Source organism: Balaenoptera physalus (assembly GCF_965194825.1).
Source record: "Balaenoptera physalus genome assembly, chromosome: 4".
NCBI lineage: Eukaryota > Metazoa > Chordata > Mammalia > Artiodactyla > Balaenopteridae > Balaenoptera > Balaenoptera physalus.
Window position 1 is genome coordinate 63,044,405 of NC_138891.1, and position 20,148 is coordinate 63,064,552.

The 20,148-nt window shown below is 44.6% G+C and overlaps 3 protein-coding genes across 6 annotated transcripts in view; 1 reads left to right on the top strand and 2 right to left on the bottom strand.

The window, feature by feature from the left end:
- The window catches only part of LOC309659824 (cytochrome P450 2J6-like), a 167,945-nt gene that overhangs the window by 119,327 nt on the left and 28,470 nt on the right, over positions 1–20,148 (bottom strand). The gene's annotated exons all lie outside the window — the stretch shown is intronic.
- ABCC5 (ATP binding cassette subfamily C member 5) overlaps positions 1–20,148 on the bottom strand; it is a 191,097-nt gene that overhangs the window by 88,201 nt on the left and 82,748 nt on the right. For 2 of the 4 annotated variants that reach the window (XM_082459937.1, XM_082459936.1), the window contains exon 1: positions 427–560. The exons of 1 other annotated variant lie outside the window; for it this stretch is intronic. The gene's annotated coding sequence lies outside the window, so the exon portion shown is untranslated. Of the gene's footprint in view, positions 1–426; positions 561–20,148 lie in introns of those variants that run through there. One more of the 4 variants, XM_082459939.1, reaches the window with a different exon arrangement.
- Positions 8,490–18,186, top strand: LOC309659610 (5-hydroxytryptamine receptor 3C-like). Its single transcript, XM_082459468.1, is given in 10 exon segments — positions 8,490–12,721; positions 13,095–13,139; positions 13,605–13,714; positions 13,968–14,113; positions 14,297–14,431; positions 15,145–15,278; positions 15,281–15,460; positions 15,462–15,471; positions 15,652–15,893; positions 16,006–18,186. Coding segments are annotated over 10 exon segments (1,473 nt in total). The 5' UTR covers positions 8,490–12,472; the 3' UTR covers positions 16,228–18,186.

The window sequence follows — 20,148 nt, forward strand, 5'->3', positions numbered from 1 at the left end:
ACCTTGAGGATGGGGGCTTCTCTCAGGCCAGCTTCGCCTGGGATGCCGGGGCCCTAGGGCGTTCCCGCGGCCAGTTCGGGCCCGCAGAGGCGATAGCTACCCACACCCACGGGCCGCGGGCGCAGCACCCCCTGGTGGCGTTAGCCGGGAATGTGGCCGGCAACCCCAACCACTCATCCCACCCTACCTGCCTTCCGACGCCAGGACCTCACCACCTCACCACCAACCCTCAGGGGTCAAGTCCCGAGGAGGAGGCGGCGGCGGGAGACTAGAAGGAAGCCTGGCCCCGTTTCTCAGGTCTCCGGCTTCCCCTGACCTGCTCGCATCCTCGATCGCAGTCCCCCACCTCCGGACGAAACACACGGGAGATAGTCCCCGCAACAACCCGAGGGAGAAGGAAGGGGTACGGCGATCGCCGCTACCTACCAGTGCCCTAGCTCCAGGACGACCGCGTCGGCCACTCGACCACGCTCCCGAGCATCGGCCCCGGAGCAAAACAAGCCTTTATAGCGGCATTGGCCGCCAGACTGCGCAGGCGTGCTGCACAAAGAATTCCCAAGACTGAAGGGAATTGTAGTCCCCCTTCCAGGAGCCCGAGGCTCGATTCGCGGCAAAGAACTATATTTCCCAGAAGCACCGTAGAAGCCCTGGAGGAGGTGCAAGTCGCTCCTCCCTTCCACCGCGCTCCAGGCTCTGCACCATTCTTCCCAGAGTTTCTGCGATCCTGTCTGGAATCTTCTCTGAGGCCCTGTGTTCCAGTGGGTGGCCGGGAGGGTTGACAGTAGCCCTCTGTGGGCGGGCAGCACAGTCAGTGTTTGTAGGCAGGGCGGTCACGGCGGTGCTTGGCCGTTTATGCACCGGAAAGCACTGTGAAGGTCATCGTAGCCTCTATGTCCTCGCGACCAGCCAGCCCCAAATCTTATGAGTGGCCCTTCACGTTTTACTACTGCTTGCTCACGACTCTGCGCTATCACCTTCCTCCTTTTAATCCCACTGCCCATCACATAGTGTTATGCTGCCTGGTTTCTAGCAAATAAAGGCCAGGATCACAGTTTTTAGAGTGGCAAGAGCCTTAGAAATGGCATGCCAATTCATCCCTTTCTTTTTGTAAATGAAACTGAGGTTTCCAAAGAGACTGATCACTTTATCTCTCTTGGTGTTTCATCTGTATCTTCAACATGGTCATAACATAATAGCTACTGTGTTGAGTGCCTACCTGTTCTGTATCTGGTGCTTTACACGCTTATTTTTTAAAGTCTCCATATCAACCCTATGTATAGGTATTATGATTATCCATTTCAAAGATTTAAAAAAAAAAAAAAAGTAAGGAAAGTGACTTCTACCTTTATACAACTAGCTAGTATGAAACACCAATGGAGGGAATTCCCTGGCGGTCCAGTAGTTAGGTCTCTGCGCTTTCACAGCCAAGAGCGCAGGTTCAATACCTGGTCAGGGAACTGAGAACTGAGATTCCACAAGCCCCACGGCACAGCCAAAAAAAAAAAAAAAAGCACACCAATGTACCATAAAGCTGAAGTAATTAATACAGTGTTCTTACACAAGGATGGATTAATATACCAATCCATTTTTCTGTAACAGAGAAAACATTAGAAATCAGTAGAGGAAGAAAGAAGATTCTATGAATAGCACTGGAACCATTGGTTATCCATATTTTTTAAAACTCAGGGATTACTACTTCGTACCACACAGAAAAATCAATTTCACGTAGATTGAAGGCCTGTGAAAGGGAAAACTTTCAAACATTTAGAAGAAAATGTGAAATATCTATGTGAACTTAGGAGTAGAAAAGAACTTCTTAAACAAGATACAGGAACAAATTAATATAGGAAAGTTTGATAAATTTGTACTATATTAAAATTTAAACTTCTATATAAGATGCCATAGAGTACAAAAATAAACCACAAATTATAACTGATGAAGTTTTTAATACAGAATATACAAATAATTTCTACAACTCAATAAGAAATGGTAAATAATAGGAAAATTGGCAAATGACGTGACCAGACAGTTCACAAAAAAGAAAACTCAAGCAGCCACTCAAAGATGAAAAGACACCCAGGGAGATTAGCTCAAGATGGTGAAGTAGAAGGACGTGGGCTCACCCTTTCTTACGTAAACACCAGAATCACAACCAACTGCTGAACAGCCATAGACAAAAAGCTGGAACCTACCAAAAAAGATATTCTACATCCAAAGGCAAAGAAGAAGCCACAACAAGGTGGTAGGAGGGGCGAAATCGCAATAAAATCAAATCTCATACCCGTCAGGTGGGTGACTCACAAACTGGAAAACAATTATACCACAGAAGTTCTCCCACTGGAGTGAAAGTTCTGAGCCCCACGTCAGGCTTCTCAGCCTGGGGGTCTGGCGACGGGAGGAGGAGGCCCCAGAGAATTTAGCTTGGAAGGCCAGCGGGGTTGGTTTTTTTAAAAATAAATTTATATATTTTATTTTATTTATTTTTGGCTGCATCGGGTCTTCCTTGCTGCGCGCAGGTTTTCTCTAGGTGCGGCGAGCAGGGGCTACTCTTCGTTGTGTTGCGCAGGCTTCTCACTGCGGTGGCTTCTCTTGCTGCGGAACGTGGGCTCTAGGCGCGCGGGCTTCAGTAGTTGTGGCACATGGGCTTCAGTAGTTGCGGCACGCGGGCTCTAGAGTGCAGGCTCAGTAGTCGTGGCGCACGGGCTTAGTTGCTCCCCGGCATGTGGGATCTTCCCGGACCAGGGCTCGAACCCGTGTCCCCTGCATTGGCAGGCAGATTCTTATCCACTGCACTACCAGGGAAGCCCCACATGTGTGTTTAAAAATGTAAAGCCAGGCTTGGGCACGATCAACAACAAATTTGAGGTGTAATTACTTCTGGTTTGGAAGGAGGAGAATAAGATCAGAAAAGGATACACAAAGGGCTTCATCTGTTTCTGTAATATTTTATTTCTTTAAGAAATGACTTTGGGCTTCCCTGGTGTGCAGTGGTTAAGAATCCGCCCACCAATGCAGGGGACACGGGTTCGAGGCCTGGTCCAGGAAGATCCCATGTGCAGCAGAGCAACTAAGCCCGTGTGCCACAACTGCTGAGCATGCACTCTAGAGTCCGTGAGCCACAACTACTGAGCCCGCATGCCACAACTAGTGAAGCCCGCGCGCCTAGAGCCCATGCTTCGCAACAAGAGAAGTAACTGCAGTGAGAAGCCCACGCACCCCAACGAAGAGTGGCCCCCACTCACTGCAGCTAGAGAAAGCCCGCGCGCAGCAACGAAGACCCAATGCAGCCAAAGATAAATAAATTTTTAAAAAAAGAAATGACTTGAATGGACCTAGAAATTATCATTCTAAGTGAAGTAAGTAAGAGAAAGACAAATATCATATGATATCACTGATATGTGGAATCTTAAAAAATGGTACAAATGAACTTATTTACTAAACAGAAACAGCCTCACAGATATAGAAAACAAACTTATGGTTAGGGGAAAGGCGGGGGGAGGGATAAATTAGGAGTTTGGGATTAACAGATACACACTACAGGGGCTTCCCTGGTGGCACAGTGGTTAAGAATCCACCTGCCAATGCAGGGGACACGGGTTCGAGCCCTGGTCTGGGAAGATCCCACATGCCGCGGAGCAAGCCCGTGTGCCACAACTACTGAGCCTGAGCTCTAGAGCCCACGATCCACAACTACTGAGCCCACATGCCTAGAGCCCGTGCTCCGCAACAAGAGAAGCCACTGCAATGAGAAGCCTGCGCACCATAACAAAGAGTAGCCCCCACTCGCCGCAACTAGAGAAAGCCCGCGTGCAGCAACGAAGACCCAACGCAGCCAAAAATAAATAAATTAAAAAAAAAACAAACATACACACTACAATATATAAAATAGATAAACAACAAGGACCTACTATATAGCACAGGCAACTATATTCAATATCTTGTAATAACCTATAATGGAAAAGAATCTGAAAAAGAACAAATATATATATTATATATATTATATGCATATATATATATAATATATATATAGCTGAATCACTTTCCTGTACACCAGAAACTAACACAACATTGTAAATCAACTATACATCAATTTGTAAAAATGACTTATAAATGTTAAAATTTAACAAAGCTTGGCAGTGGGTACACAGGTGCTTCTAAAATCATTTGCTGTACTTTTGGGTAGCCTTTAAGTATTTCATAATAAAAAAGTTTTAGTATCATAGGAACAAACCATTTCTCCTCTCAGTGGGGATATGTTCAATTTAACAGAAAAATCTTGAGGATTTATATAGATATAGATACATGAATGTAGATATAGGTATAGATATATAGATATATATCTACTGAGACTTCCTTAAGCACCTCTGGCCACCTGGTGCGATAAGAAAAACCTTTTTCAGCACACCTCAAGCCACCTTTCCAAGGCATACTGGTACTTCCAACCATGCTTCAAACATTGTAGTACCCAAAAGCTGCATATCTGATACCTTCATATAAAATAAAAATCTTCAAAAATCTCCCTGAATACTTCAAAAATAGGTTTTTAAAAAATGAATGAGCACTATACAACCCTGGTTCAACATCTCAATACACCATGGTACTACCTCGGCCTGTCCAAGGATAGCCTGGGCCAAAGACTTAACTTATTTACATGGTATTAATTGCAAAGCATCCCCTCCTTGAAGTGTATTTATGTTGTGAAGTGTTTTGGGGCGGAGGCTGATATTCTCCAACCTTCAGGCAAGGGGCTAGAGAATCTATGTTGCAATGCAGAATTGTTAAATATATTTATGTTGTGTAAGGTACTCAATATACTCATTTATTCAATATTTGATAGAGATACAATGGAGTTAAAACAGACAAGTTTCCTGCCCTCATGGGGCTTAGAGTCCTGGATAAACATTAATCCAAATTTAAACTATAACTGTGGTATGTACCAGAAAAGAAAGGTTTGTGTTACATCTGAAGAATAGTAGGAGTTAGCGAGGTGAAGATGGTGGAAGTGAGCAGAGGAGAGAGCTCTCCAAGCAGAGGGAACAACAAAGGCCGGGCAGTGGGAGAAGGAAGGGAAGGTCTCCAAAGGTAGACCATGTTATAGGTCTTTAGAGTAAGAGCAAAAACCGACCATTGCAAGGTTTTAAAAGGTGAATGGGTTAAGGGTTGAGAAATCATATTTACATTTTGAAAACTTCCCTGAGGCCGGCAGACTGAAGAAAGAATTAGAGACAGCTAGAATGGAAGAGAAGAGTCAAGATAGGAGTGACTATCGTCATCCAGGATGGTGGCTTGGACTAGAACTGTGGTGGAAAAGATGGAGAGAAGTGGGTGGACTCGAGAAATTTAAGAGGTCAAATGGACAAACGTTGATGGATTAGATACTGTGGGGTGAGAAAGAGAGGTGTCATGGGTAACAGCTTGGTTTCTGGTTGCAGAACTGGATGGACGGTGGTCCCATTCATTGATATAAGAAATGCTCGGGCTTCCCTGGTGGCGCAGTGGTTGAGAATCTGCCTGCCAATGCAGGGGACACGGGTTCGAGCCCTGGTCTGGGAAGATCCCACATGCCGCGGAGCGACTAAGCCCGTGAGCCGCAATTGCTGAGCCTGCGCGTCTGGAGCCTGTGCTCCGCAACGGGAGAGGCCACGATAGTGAGAGGCCCGCGCACCGCGATGAAGAGTGGCCCCCACTTGCCCGCAACTAGAGAAAGCCCTCACACAGAAACGAAGACCCAACACAGCCATAAATAAATAAATAAATAAATAAATAAAAACAGCAAAAGAAACTTATTTAAAAAAAAAAAAAAAAAAAAAAAGAAATGCTCTAGGGGCTTCCCTGGTGGCGCAGTGGTTGAGAATCTGCCTGCCAATGCAGGGGACATGGGTTCAAGCCCTGGTCTGGGAAGATCCCACATGCCGCGGAGCGGCTAGGCCCGTGAGCCGCAATTACTGAGCCTGCGCGTCTGGAGCCTGTGCTCTGCAACAAGAGAGGCCGCGATGGTGGGAGGCCCGCGCACCGCGATGAAGAGGGGCCCCCGCTCGCCACAACTAGAGAAAGCCCTTGCACAGAAACGAAGACCCAACAAAAGCCATAAATAACTAAATAAAATTAAAAATTTTTTTAAATTAAAACAAAAAAAAGAAATGCTCTACTCCAGCAGCCCCCCGACACCCTCCTCTACCCAGCTTGTCAGGAGCTAATGTCAAGTGTGATCACTCCACATCTGCTGTGACACTCCTGAATTCTTCTGCCAGTTATAAAAACAAAACTTCTCTTTTGCAGATCAATTTTGCAATGAAAGTCATTTTCATGGAATAAGACTTTAAAAAAAATTAGTTAATAAATGGAATCTTTTATTTAACATCATGGTAACAATATAGTGCAACAGAATAACGCACCTCTTTAATGGTCTCAGGCAACTTAGGAAAGAAGAGAAGAGGATTTAAGATGTAAACAATGCTGAATGAAAGCCAAATAACATCATAGCATGTTATAGAGACAAAGGTTTCACAGAATTTTTAAGAGAGAACTGCGCGGGAGAAGCTGAGTGCTCACAGAGTACACTGTGGTATAGGCATGTTATGATAAGTCATATCACATATTCACCTTATGAAGGAAAGAATTACACACTCCCCACCTTTGCAGTAATAACCTCCTAAGTTCATTAGCAGTAGGGGTAGTAGTTAGAATGAAATGAAGAATTGCTTTTCAAAAAATGTTTACAGGGCTTCCCTGGTGGCGCAGTGGTTGAGAATCTGCCTGCTAATGCAGGGGACACGGGTTCGAGCCCTGGTCTGGGAAGATCCCATATGCCGCAGAGCAACTAGGCCTGTGAGCCACAGCTACTGAGCCTGTGCATCTGGAACCTGTGCTCCGCAACAAGAGAGGCCACAATGGTGAGAGGCCCGCACACCACGATGAAGAGTGGCCCCCGCTTGCCGCAACTAGAGAAAGCCCTAGCACAGAAACGAAGACCCAACATAGCAATCAATCAATCAATCAATCAATCTTTAAAAAAAAAAAAAAAGTTTACGAACTCTTATATTGAGATGCACTATCAAATTGGCTCAACAAAATAACAGATAGGTGTTCCAAAAGCTAGCTCTGTATTATAAAGAGGGGGAAAATGACATCAATTATCTAATTTTAATAAAACAATATTATGCACTACATTAAATTAGTGTTGTGTTGATTCTGTAGTCTTGTATGTAATAATTTGTAAATTTATTTTAATTTTATAGTGCTATGAGAACTATAAAGGATATAAGGACTTTATACATGGTTTTATGAATATACATATTTAAGTAATATTATAATATAAATAATTTAGGTCAACATCAGGGGTTTAGGAGAATTGTTTCCCTTAAAAGAGGTCTGAGACTTATTCAAGTTTGGGAAACACTGGGCTATGAAATTAAACCAAACTTGAGCTTGGTATACAAGACCTGTGATCTGGACCCACGTTATACTACAGTTTCATTTCCTGTCACTCTCCTACTCAAATATGAGGTCCTGATAACACTGTAATTTCCACGTTTTTACTCTAGCTGTTCCCTCCACCCAGAACAATCATCTAAATCTACTCAGCTCAAATAACAAGCATCACAATTTATAGACAGGCCTTGGGATTTTACTCCTCCCAGAATGACAATTAAGGATTACTTACTCAAGTGAACAAAAGAATGCAGTATGTCTAACATCTCTAATGGTAAAACGTGCATGAGGGATTTTCCCACGTTGTGAAGTATTGACTGGGTACCTGTCAGGTCACAGACAAGAGGCAACAGGATCCCACTAAGCCGGAGAAGACAGAACCAATAGTCCAGCCAAGATGGAGGCTTCTCACTAGAACAGGCCTAGACAAATTGGAAAAGTGGTCGCTCCCAGTCATCCCCCAGAGCTTCTCAGGTGTGTTGCTTTATAAATACGGGCTTTTGATCAGAAGAAGAGATAAACAACTTTGGTCTACATTGGTGATAACCTTTCTGGCATGAATGTCAGTCCAGAAAAATTTAAAACTGATGCAGGCTGTGTGTATTTTTCACTCAAAATAATTCACTTATTGAATTCCATGAGAAAAAACTATACACTGTTGAAACACAAATTATATACATTATTGATTGCAAGACCACCAATGAGAAAAATCAACATTGCCCTTCTACTAAAATGTTACTGTCTGAGCATATTTGAGAGGTAACAATACCAAAGAATGTTTTTAAACTCTCATCTTAAAATTAGATCTAGGTGGATAACATATGGCCGGCAGCTGGTAAGCCATTGATCTAAAGGAAAAGAAAGAAAAAAAAGATTCCTCCTTGAGGCAGTCTAAGTTTATATTGCTCAGGAATTCAGAAACAGCTTGAAATTGGTATCTATTTACCTTTTATTTGTTTGTGGGTTCTTACAGTTCTAATCAAAATTCAGGTTTAAAATACTTATCTAAAGAAAAAGCACTTACCTCGTTTATTTTTTAAATTTCTTTTTAAATTTATTTATTATTTTTGGCTGCGTTGGGTCTTCGTTGCTGCGCACGAGTTTTCTCTAGTTGCAGCAAGCGGGGGCTACTCTTTGTTGCAGTGCGCGGGCTTGTCATTGCAGTGGCTTCTCGTTGCGGAGCACCGGCTCTAGACGCGCAGGCTTCAGTAGCTGTGGCTCGCGGACTTCAGTAGTTGTGGCTCGCGGGCTCTAGAGCGCAGGCTCAGTAGTTGTGGCGCACAGGCTTAGTTGCTCCACGGCATGTGGGATCTTCCCGGACCAGGGCTCGAACCCCTGTCCCCTACATTGGCAGGCAGATTCTTAACCACTGCGCCTCCAGGGAAGCCATATTTTTTAAATTTCTTGATTTATTTATGCATATGCTGCAGCATTCTATACTCTATCTGTAGCAAGTCTAAGACAAAATTTTCAGGTTTTCTTTCTTCTAGATTTACGCTATTTACCTAAAGCAGTGTTTCACAAAAATATCCGTGGAGTGCTAGTCCTGCAAGATATTCTGAGAAAAAGAAATTTCCAAAAGTCAACTACATTTGGGAAATTATATACATGATATTCAAATCACATTAACATTTTAGTTAAATACTCTGAGAAATCCTACAGTAATAAAACCTGTTTTTCCTTGATTTTTTTAAATAAATTTATTTATTTTATTTATTTATTTTTGGCTGCGTTGGGTCTTCGTTGCTGTGCGCGGGCTTTCTCTAGTTGCGGCGAGCGGGGGCTACTCTCCGTTGCAGTGCACGGGCCTCTCATTGCAGTGGCTTCTCTTGCTGCAGAGCACAGGCTCTAGGCACGTGGGCTTCAGTAGCTGTGGCACGCAGGCTTCAGTAGTTGTGGCTCGCAGGCTCTAGAGCACAGGCTCAGTAGTTGTGGCACACAGGCTTAGTTGCTCCGCGGCATGTGGGATCTTCCCGGACCAGGGCTCGAACCCGTGTCCCCTGCATTGGCAGGCAGATTCTTAACCACTGCGCCACCAAGGAAGCCCTGTTTCTGCTTGTATAATTCAGCATTTCTCAGACTTATGTGAACTTGAACAATGAAAAAAAGTTTTTCAGAAAAGCATTGAACATCCTGTAGAACTAGGGTTCTGCAGAAAATGCTTTGAGAAATGCTGATCCAAAGGAATCTTTTAGAAAAGAAAAAATAAATAAATAAACTTCCTGAAGGGGAAAGAATTCTCAAAAGATGAAGAGTGGTGCTAAGGAGAGTGGAGGGAGGGTCCTTGTCAGTATGCAGCTGAGTGAAGCTGAGAGAAAACACTTTTCTGCTCATGGGAACTGGGGTTAATTCCGTCTACTCAGACATTCTAAGTCCAGAAGATTCCATTCAGCTGAAGCAACCTGAACGACCTTGAGAGAGTGAGGATAACAATAACAACTACTCTTACTGCCATTTTTAATATTATTGCTGCTCCAATTCATTAGCTGCTTAGGATGGGACAGGCAACGTACAAATATTACCTCCAACCACATAAAACTCCTGCGTGACAGGTCTTATCGTCTCAATCTTAGAGAGGAGGAAACTGAGGCAGAGAGAGGGTGACATGATTCTAATAGAAACAGGATTTGGCCTTAGACCTTTCTTACTGTCTCATACCAACTAGTCTGAAAAGCTTCTTCACTGAAGCAACCTCTCTCTTGGCTTTCCTAGCCACTGATGACACTTCCTGGGGCCTTCCCTAACAGAAATCATTCTAGAATAAAACAGGTTAAACAACTGATGACTCTGGCCCACTTTCCCATATGTCTGGTTTCCACCAGGAACCAAATATCTGCACGTTCTAAATCTGACAAGACCCATGATCACCTAGGCACGGCACGGTATTTTGAAATTACTTCTTAAGGCCCTTTAAGAATCAAACAAGAAAATTAATCTTAACACTCAAAGGCAAACTTAAACACCAACCAAGGCCAAGCAGGTAACATAAATGAGGGGAGCTGGTCAGGAATAAGACAATAGTTGGTGACAGAAACTGTGATGATCTAGAGACAAATATTCTGCATCCAAAGGGCTTAACCACTTCTTAGCTTTGGCAGAAAGCATTGTTGTCAAGCAGAAATGTGAGCCCAGTACTGCTTGATCTTATTTTTCAAATAAAGCCAGAAACAGTTTTTACATGAAATCTCCCAATTTTTAAAATGTTGACAACTAACTAATTTCCTAAAAACACTAGCAGGGCCAAAAACAACATGAATTTGCAGGCTGATTGGTCATGACCCCATAAAGCAACTTCTACTGAAAACTCTGTGATCTCCCCTCCACCCCACCCCCTCCTCCAGTATACCTGGGTCCAAATTGCTTTTGACACACGCAAAAAATAAAAAGTTAAGACTCGCCAGTACAGAAGTCATATTTAAAACCTCAGAGTCTGAAGTTGATTATATAAAAGGAGACCCCCGCCCTCTGCAATTTTTTTGAAAGATGGCAGCAGGGTTAAAATAAGTACGTGTGCCACTTGAAGGCAATAGAGTCATTTTGTGCCTTTCCTATGGTGCATTATATGCCAGAGTGACTCTAAAGTATGAGGAAGCCATTAGCACTGCTCCAGTGACCAAATGTTTTTTCTTCCTCCTCTCCAAACTGATTTGTCAGATTACTTTTGGAGACCAGGTTCAGGTCTCGTTAGGGCATGGGGTGGGGTAGTCCTCCATGATATTCTGTTGTCACTGGGGGTGCTCGTTAGAGAGACGGCTAACGCTACCTGACACCTGAGTTATTCAAAGCTAAGGCTTGAGGTGTGGCCTATGGTCTTTTAAGGTCAACATCATCACTAAGTCCCCAGAGAAGAGCCAAGGAGAGGAAGATGGAAAGAGGTTGGCTCCATGGGGAAGGATTCCTCCTCTGCCTCATTCTCCACCTGCTGCTTCAAGGTAAGATGGGACAAGAGCAAGAGCACAGCATCCATATAACTTCTGGGAAACAGGGAAACCAGGCTAATTTTTATTTCTAGACAGTCAATGACTGGGTGTTCATTTTGGTAAAAATGGAAACTCACGACACTGACAGCTTTGTAGCTCTTTCTAGGGTCCTAAACAGTTAGTTGACGCCTCTGTTCATCTATTTCTCCACTCCCCATACATCTATGGGCCTCTTCCCTTTCCCCATGTCATTCTCTTTCCAGGCATATAATCTACCCCACAGTTTCTGGGTATCGACTGACATTGAGAAGAAGAAAATTCTTTCTCAGTTCCCTTAAGCAAATGAAAAGAAAGATGCCAAGGGGAAGGAGGTAGAAGAGAAGATCTGTTGTGAAAGAGGGAAACTTTTTCAGTACAATTTTCCCAGTCTAGAGTAATTTCTTGTTCATTATTGAGAATAAGCAATGAGGGATAGGACAACATCAAGGATAGGACAACATCAGAGACAGATAAAAACAGACTCGACCAGAAGATGTTACCACATCTTCTCTGTGGGCACATACATTCTCTGTTTCTGCCCCACAAAGTATGACAAGAAAAGGTTTGGGTATAAGATGGGTATCAAGGAACTCTTTTTAAGATAGTCTCAGTGGTGATGAGTCCTGAGTTTTAGAAGAGAACAATTACAGCACAAAGCAAGGACACGATATATACCATTAAACTGAAAACTGAGTTCCTTCTTTAAGGAGTTCTTTCCTTAAGGTCCCACAGATTGCTCACTACCTACCTGATTATTTCCCTCATCATTAATTCATGACCATCTATGCCCTGTTCATATAGTGAGGAGGAGAACTGTGATTGCAAAATCTGTCACTGACATTCACCCAAACGGCTCAAGGACAAAGGTTTGTGGTGAGATTGTTAAGAACACAACAGGACACTAAAAAGTGGTGGTCAGGACTGAGTTTGCATACGCATTTAGACAAGTTTTGCATAGAGAGAGAGATAGTGGAATTGAGGATGGAGCCCTGACTCAGCTCACCTCATCAACTTCCACCATTTGCATACCAGCCCAGCCCAAGCTCCCTGGTCCAGGAAGGAGGAGTCCAGACATTTCTCCCATGACCCCTGCTGTCTCTCTGTGCAGAAACACTTCCCAGACCCCAGTGCTGGCACTCCTTTCACAGTCTCTGCTCTCTACAGGAAGAGGAGATAATTTCATCATCACTTGCTCAGGATTCGACCAGCATGGGGTGGATCCTGCTGCCTTCCAAGCAGTGTTTGACAGGAAGGCCTTCCGTCCAGTCACCAACTTCAGCATCCCCACTCATGTCCACATCTCCTTCACCCTGTCTGCCAACCTGGAAGTAGTAAGTCCTGACCCAACTCTGTAATGGTCTAGTGGTGAGCAGTGGGTTCCCTGACTGGATTTTGTAAAATTAAAAGCTCAGTCTATGGGGTAGGGAGGAATGACAGGGAATGCTACAGTGACATCATTGCAGGTAAAAGCTCTCCCTTTTTGGGAATACGCCACAAGAAACATGATCCCAATGGACTCTCATACTGGTGCTTTCACTTACATTTCTCATGTACCCTGGATTATATGACCTACCATTTTTAGTGGCTTATGAAAAATATCATAATTGCCACACAGAACAGCCTTGGAAATGAGTAAGAGGTGGGGGGTGGCACTGGACCTGACTTCATAAAATTAATGATCCTGGATGAAAATTGTTTTTCCAGGATGCACATCTTCAACTGATGACATCATTCCTGTGGCTAAATGTGGTAAGATAGACTCAGTTTCCCCTTTGTTATGGTACCTCTCTTTTTCCACTCCAGGGTCCAACTTCACAGATTAAAATGGATAAAGCTGAGAATACCCACAAATTAGACAAATTCATACAGAACCAGCCAATAATGAAAACATAAAACTTCCTGATTATTCTGCCGGTTCAAGGAGGGCAGAGATGGGGCTCAGGGAGCAAGTGGCATAAACCAAGGTCATGGAAGCTAATACTTAAGTGGCTCCAACCCGGGGAATCCAAAGCCAAGCTCAAGGTCTCCCTTGAGACCACTGAGGGAGAAGTGGAAGCAAGTAAAACTTTGTCAGTGACATTGTGACAGCTGTCACCAGAGAGAGGGTGGGAGAGTAAAGAAATGAGTAAAAAAAGGGATGTAAAGTGCAAGAGACAGAGGAAGACTAAGACCAGTTCCCACCCCCTGTTTGTCCCACACCACGGTTTCCTCTAGATGTGGTACAATCCATTCCTTAGGTGGAACCCAGTGGAATGTGGGGGCATCAGGAAGCTGAGCGTGGCAGCTGAGAACCTGTGGCTTCCAGATATCTTCATCGAGGAGTTGTGAGTATCGGGGCTGAAAAAAGCAAGAAGGAGACCATATCTCCAGGGAAGAGCATGAGTAACCAATAGGGGCCACGCAAAGACTCACCTTAGAAAGGAGCAGCGTCTGAAACCCCCAAAACATGGCAATAGGTGGAAGGGGGAGGTCAGATGAGTGGGGCTGGAGCACAGGAATGGGTGACCTGAGAGAGGAAGAAGGCCAAGTCTGATGGGGAACCCACAGCACTCACCTCCCTGTCCTTCTCACACACAGCATGGATATGGCCTACGTCAGCAGTGACGATCACATCGAATACAGTAAACCAATGCAGGTGACCAGCATCTGCAACCTGGACATCTTCTACTTCCCCTTTGATGAACAGAACTGCACCCTCACCTCCAGCTCTTTCATCTACACAGGTGAGTGAGGCTCACATGTTGAGAGCTAGAGAAAGGGTTTGGGAAGAAGAGGACAGAAAGCTGGGAACAGTGAGGGAATCTCACCGAAAGGGGTGTGAAAGCTAAGTGGTAAGGAATCCAACAGTGTGGGCAAAGGGGTTGGGAGCGCTGGGGGAAGCTGAGTTGCCTGGATCTCCTTTGCAGTGCAGAACATGGTGTTGGGCATGGAGCAGGACGTGCAGGAGATTTTGAAAACATCACAGAACGTCGTTTGGAGCAAGGGGGAATGGGTACTTCAGGGTATCCATCAAAGAATGATGAAGATGACTGTGGGCACCAGTGAGTATGACCAAATCATCTTCTATGTGAGCTCAGGGGCCCTGGATGAGATCTTCTCCTTAGATGCATAGCTTATGTCCTCCACCAGAATGTAAGCTCTCCCACGAGAAAATAAGCTCCACGGGGACAGAAATTGTTATCACTTTTCTCACTGATAAATCTCCAGTACCTAAAACAGTACCTGGCACTCAGTAAATATTGATTGAATGGCTCCTCCCCGAGGAAGAAACAAAGCTCCCATGGGCAGTGATTTATAGTGAGCATGAACCTCCGCCCCCTGCCAGGGCTATCAGAACTTTTTGGAGGGCAGGAATTTTTATATTTATTTTTTAAAAGAGGTGGTGGAAAAGTTATGAAACACTGTCTTAGGGATATTATGATTCCAAATCCTGGTGACCCCAAAATGTCTGCTCTGTCTTGTTTTCCCTCCCCCTGGTTTTAAATGTCCACCAGCAAAGTCACTAGAGATTAGACCTTGATGAGGAAAGCAAGCAGAAATACAATGCCCACAATACCTAAGAATCTGGTCCCTCGATTCTGCTAAGAGCACATTGGTAGTAATAAAAATTTAGGTGGAGAAAGTTGAACTTTGGGCCAAGAAGGAATGAGATACATTTCAATGGTAAGCAGCATGGTAGAATCAAACCATGGAAAGGCAGTGTGGTGATTAAGATGGCTTTGCTGGAGAGGCAAGACAGAGAAAGGGACTTGAGGTAATGTTTCCTTACTAGAAAGTAAAGAGCAAATCTCAACTCTTGCTTTTAACTGGCTTGGCAGCCTCCCAGGCTTCTCCTCAGTTGCCTCCCTCTCTCCTCCCCACCAGGTGACCATCAGGCGCAGGCCCAGCCTCTGCTGCCCAGAGTCATAAGCCTCCTGGTGCCCAGTAGCTTTCTGATAGCCATCGACGTCCTCAGCTTCTACCTGCCGGCAGAAAGCGAGAGCTATGCCCCATTCAAGATGACACTCCTGCTGGGCTACAACGTCTTCCTGCTCATGACGTTGAATGACTTACTCCCTGCTAGTGGCACCCCCTCTCATCAGTATGGCCCCTCCCTCCATCAGGAGAAGAAAAGCAAGGTGGGGGGTGGAGTGGAGAGAGGGACCAATGAAACCAGGTCAGAGTAAAAAGAGATCCTGCAAATGGGCCCTCCAGGAACAGAGGAAACAAGAAGTCCCTGGCTGGTGCCTCTGGCCCTCAGGCAGGCCCAACTTCCCTCCAGGTGTCTACTTTGCCCTGTGTCTGTCACTGATGGTGCTCCGCCTGCTGGAGACCATCTTCATCACCTACCTGCTGCACCTGGCCACCACCCAGCCTCCACCCAGGCCTCGCTGGCTCCGTTCCCTGCTTCTACACTGCACCAGCCCAAGGAAACGCTGCCCCGCTGCGCCCCAGAAGGGAAACACGGGCCTGGGCTTCAGCCCTGCCCACCTGCCTGGGGAGGGAAATCAGCACTGCCCACGCGTCCTCTCCCATCACCTCCCCTTCTCTGCTCCCGCCTCCTTCCTGCCCCCACAACCCCCCAGCTGACCTTGGCAGCCCACAGCCGAGTCTCTGTCTCTCCGCGGGTGTGAAGGAGCCCGTGGAGTTGGTGGGGAAGGTGCCAGGTCCCAGAGAGGCAGAGCTAAATGGGTGCCCTGGGTCAGCAAGGGCCCAGCAGGAAGACGAGGCTCAGAAGCAGCACTCAGTCAGCCTGTGGCTGCAGCTCAGCCACATGACGGACACCCTGCTCTTCCGCCTCTGCCTGCTCTTCCCGGCCCCCTCCGTCGTCACGGTCATCATCCTCTGGGACACCTAGGCAGATGCCCACCTGCAAGCTCCAGGCAAGAGCTTCTCTTGCCTCCAGGAACCAGCCAGGCTCTCATCCCTGTCCAAATCCCACCTTACAGCCCTGGCAACCACCTTGTTTTCAACCCAGCCCTTCTGTTCAGTTTCAGACCAGACCTGAATGGTCTCCTAAGCTCTCCTGAGGCAGGTCCTTGCTCCTGCACGCCATCAGCTCCCCTCAGCCCTCCCACGAGTCCTGCCTGCCTGGCTCCTCAGGATTCAGGTTCTTGGAATACTTCCTTGATCGAATCTCCTCCAATAAACCCCTTTGCGGAAAGCACTGGCTCTTCTCTGCAGTATATTATAGTTTCAAAACCCTTGAGGTTGAGGGTCTTCTTGCAGAAACTTCTTATTACCAAAGTAAGAAGGATTTTCTTGTTTGTGTGTTTGTTTTTTAAGTCTATTAGACAACATGTGAAAGTGGGGAGAGGGGAGAGAAGAGGCCAAAATCTATTACAAGAAATTATAATGAAATAAGGGTTAACCTCCTAAATCCAGTTATCCCAGATTCAAGCTTCAGAAATTAATAATGTGCCAGAACGAGGCATCTCTTGTTTAAAGAGTGAAGCCTTTTGTCACAGCCTGACATATGACTCATTCATCATTAAACACTGAGTGTTAACATAATCCCGAATTCTGCTGTCTGTGTTGCAATTAGAGTTGATCCGTCCCTAATCATGCTAAGAAAAGAACACTGGGCCAAGGAGAGCACGTTTGAAAATGGCATCTGCTTTACTTGGGAGTAACACAAATGCCCCCATATGAACTGGAAAATTCCCCTTCCTGGCACTTGCCTTATCATTTTGAAAGTCTTTTGTCTCTTGGCCCATTATTTTCAATAGCTTCTTGGGGGAAGTGGAGACCCCACTGTATCACCGTACACCAGAGCTGTGGCATGACTTGCTGGACACCAGGTTCAGAAAAGCACAGATTCGAGAGCACCTTAATTACAACTTGAACACAATCTTTCATTTTTAGCAACCATTTCTTTTCCTTTCTTTAGTTTATTCTACTACTGTCTATCTGAAGCCTAAATTTCCCAGGTTATAACAGGCTAGGAGTAAAAAGAAAGTCACAATACTGTTCACTAAAGTATATTTCCTTGGTTCCTCCTCTCCACTGCTCTTCCTCAAACTCCTTTGGCTTCCTCTGGTCACTGGTGGCAAGGTCACCAAAGGGTGGCAAGGCTGCCAATGTCCACTAGAAGTGCTGCTGCTGGTGGTGTGGGCCTGAGGTCCCATCCCAATGTTCGCTGCAGGAGCTTCTGCCCTCTCAGAGCCCAGGCCACTGAAAGGCTGAACCCACAGCGCAGATGTTCCCACTGGATGCTGAGTCACCAGGACCAGCTGTAACTTGCTCTTTCCTTGCAGTCCCTCAGGCAGAAGTCCATGGGAATCTGGGCATACTGAGGCAGACATACACTGCTATACTCTGAATGGCTCCTTTCACTCAGGCTGCTGGTCTTCCAATTAAACTTGTGCCCCTTAATACTCCTTTTTCTCTGCTTTTTTTTTTTTTTTTTTTTTTTTTTAATTTCAGGAAGGTCTTCGGCTCTTCGGTTTCTAGAACCTTGTCAAACACTCCCTTCACCACCACCAGCCCTCCAGGCATGTCGAAGATCTAGCTAAGCTTAAATCAGGAGCCCTGACATTCACCTAAATAAATGAGCATGTCTGTTATTATTTTGGATATCTGTTATTATTTTGGCAGTTCTTCAACTCACAGCTTTCTACAAAGTGGGTCTTTAGAAAGGACACAGTATAGGTATAATAATAACCAACATTTATTAAGTTATTAATATGTGACAGGCACTTTTCTAAGTGCTTTATATGAATAAGCACATTTAATCCTTATGGTAACCCTGTGAAGCAGGAACTATAGATCCACACATACCTTGGAGCCAAATGTGGATTTTTTCAGATTTTAAAAAGGTAACAATCATGCATGTACTATATGTTACTAACACCCCAAGTCAGCTATGGAGTAGCACCCTGTAATCAAACACAATTAATATTTCTGCAGTGAAATCTATGAATATTCACACTCGGTAGCAAAAATGAAACTACGTACAGACTCACAACTGTTCAGGTCAGGCTTTGCCACCAAATAATTTATGAAAAATAATTTGGTTTTCAAAGCCCTTTAGGTTTTAAAACTGTGGTTTTGTATTATTATCCCCATTTTATATATTCAAATACATGAAATGAAATAAATGAGAAAATGAAGCACAGAGAAGTGCAGTGATGGCCACTGAGCTGTCTCCCAAGTTTCCACAGCTAGTCAGGTGACAGCGCTGCAATTTGAACCGAGGAAGCTGGCTTAAGACACGGGACTCAGCCTCTGCCACACGACCCTCCAGACTGAGGATGAAACAGACAGGTTCTCCAGGAGTCCCATATTGAGATATCAATCCACTTCAAGTCTCTTTTTTTTTTTTTAATATTTATTTATTTATTTGGCTGCACCGGGTTTTCATTGCGGCATGTGGGATCTTCATTGCGGCATGCGGGATTTTAGTTGAGGCATGCAGATCTTTAGTTGAGGCATGTGGACTCTTCAGTTGCGGCATGTGGGATCTAGTTCCCTGACCAGGGATTGAACCCGGGCCCCCTGCATTGGGAGCACGGAGTCGGCCACTGAACCACCAGGGAAGCCCCCACTTCAAGTCTTCATCGGCTAACACTATAGGAGAATTAAAACAGGGAAGAGCAAGTCTCTGATCAGGGTCCCTAAGACAAACTTTCTTTTCAATTTCCTTTTACTCCCTCCCTCAGTCTTTTCTACTCCTCACCCCTCCCTCCCACCTTCGTCATAAGTCATAACACCCAAATCCACTACCTGTACTTCCTCCACTGCTTTCTGGAGTATATATTTCCCCAAATCTGATCTGGGCAATCCCTCTTTCCTTTGTATTCTCTATGGATTTAGCTTTTTGCTGCTGATATCTATTGCCAGATACTTTTGGATGTTCCACTCCTATGCCCTATCCTGAGACAGTCACCTCACCTGGAGATTCATCCTTGACTTTGCTGAGTAGCTCACTTACCCAGATTTCAAGAGGTTCTAAAATTATGTGAGGTCCATTTGCATCATTTTGTTCTTTCCACCGATCTTCATGGTACATATTTCTCTACTTATTTTCTTCACATTTTTTTCCATTAAATAGCTTTATGTTTTATTTGAATAGTAAATATGCACTTTATCTTTTTTGACATATGGATTAAGACACTAAATCTCCTTTCAGTAAAAGAAGGCATGATATAATTATAGTGATTTTATTTTTTCCAAAATCAAAATCTGAACATGTGATCTTAACACACACTGGATAATCATACAGAACCTTTGAAATCAGAGAGCTCCCAGAAAAGTAATAAATGTGGTAGCTGTCTTTCTATTCCATCTATAACAGAATCATATGATAAGCACACTTTTTGCTAATGACTTTCCTCTTGTTAGGTGGCAAAGCTTTGAAAGTGCTTTGCAAGGTAATTTATGACCTCTTTAGGAAAATTTGCAGATAGGCAGCTGGTCCAGCCTGGGCCATCTTGCATTTGATGGCCTGTCTCTGCCAACAGCTCCTCGCCGCCCACTCATCTGCACTGCTACCCTTTGGTCCTTGCACACATTTTTGTTCACTTTCTTTTTCTCTAAACCATTATAAGCAGTACTTCTCCACATTCTCTACATATTTTTTTGGTTCCATATTAACCCAGGATTAAAGTGTATTATCTCATTATTGTCTTTGCCTCTCTCTCCTCTTCCTGAAGACCCATTCTAGGATATGAAGTCACGGAATTCATTTCAAGCTTATCCTTTTCCTCCTCTCCAATTTATGATTCTCCCTTTGATAAACTCTCTTATTTAATTATCAATTGGCACTCGTTCTTCTATA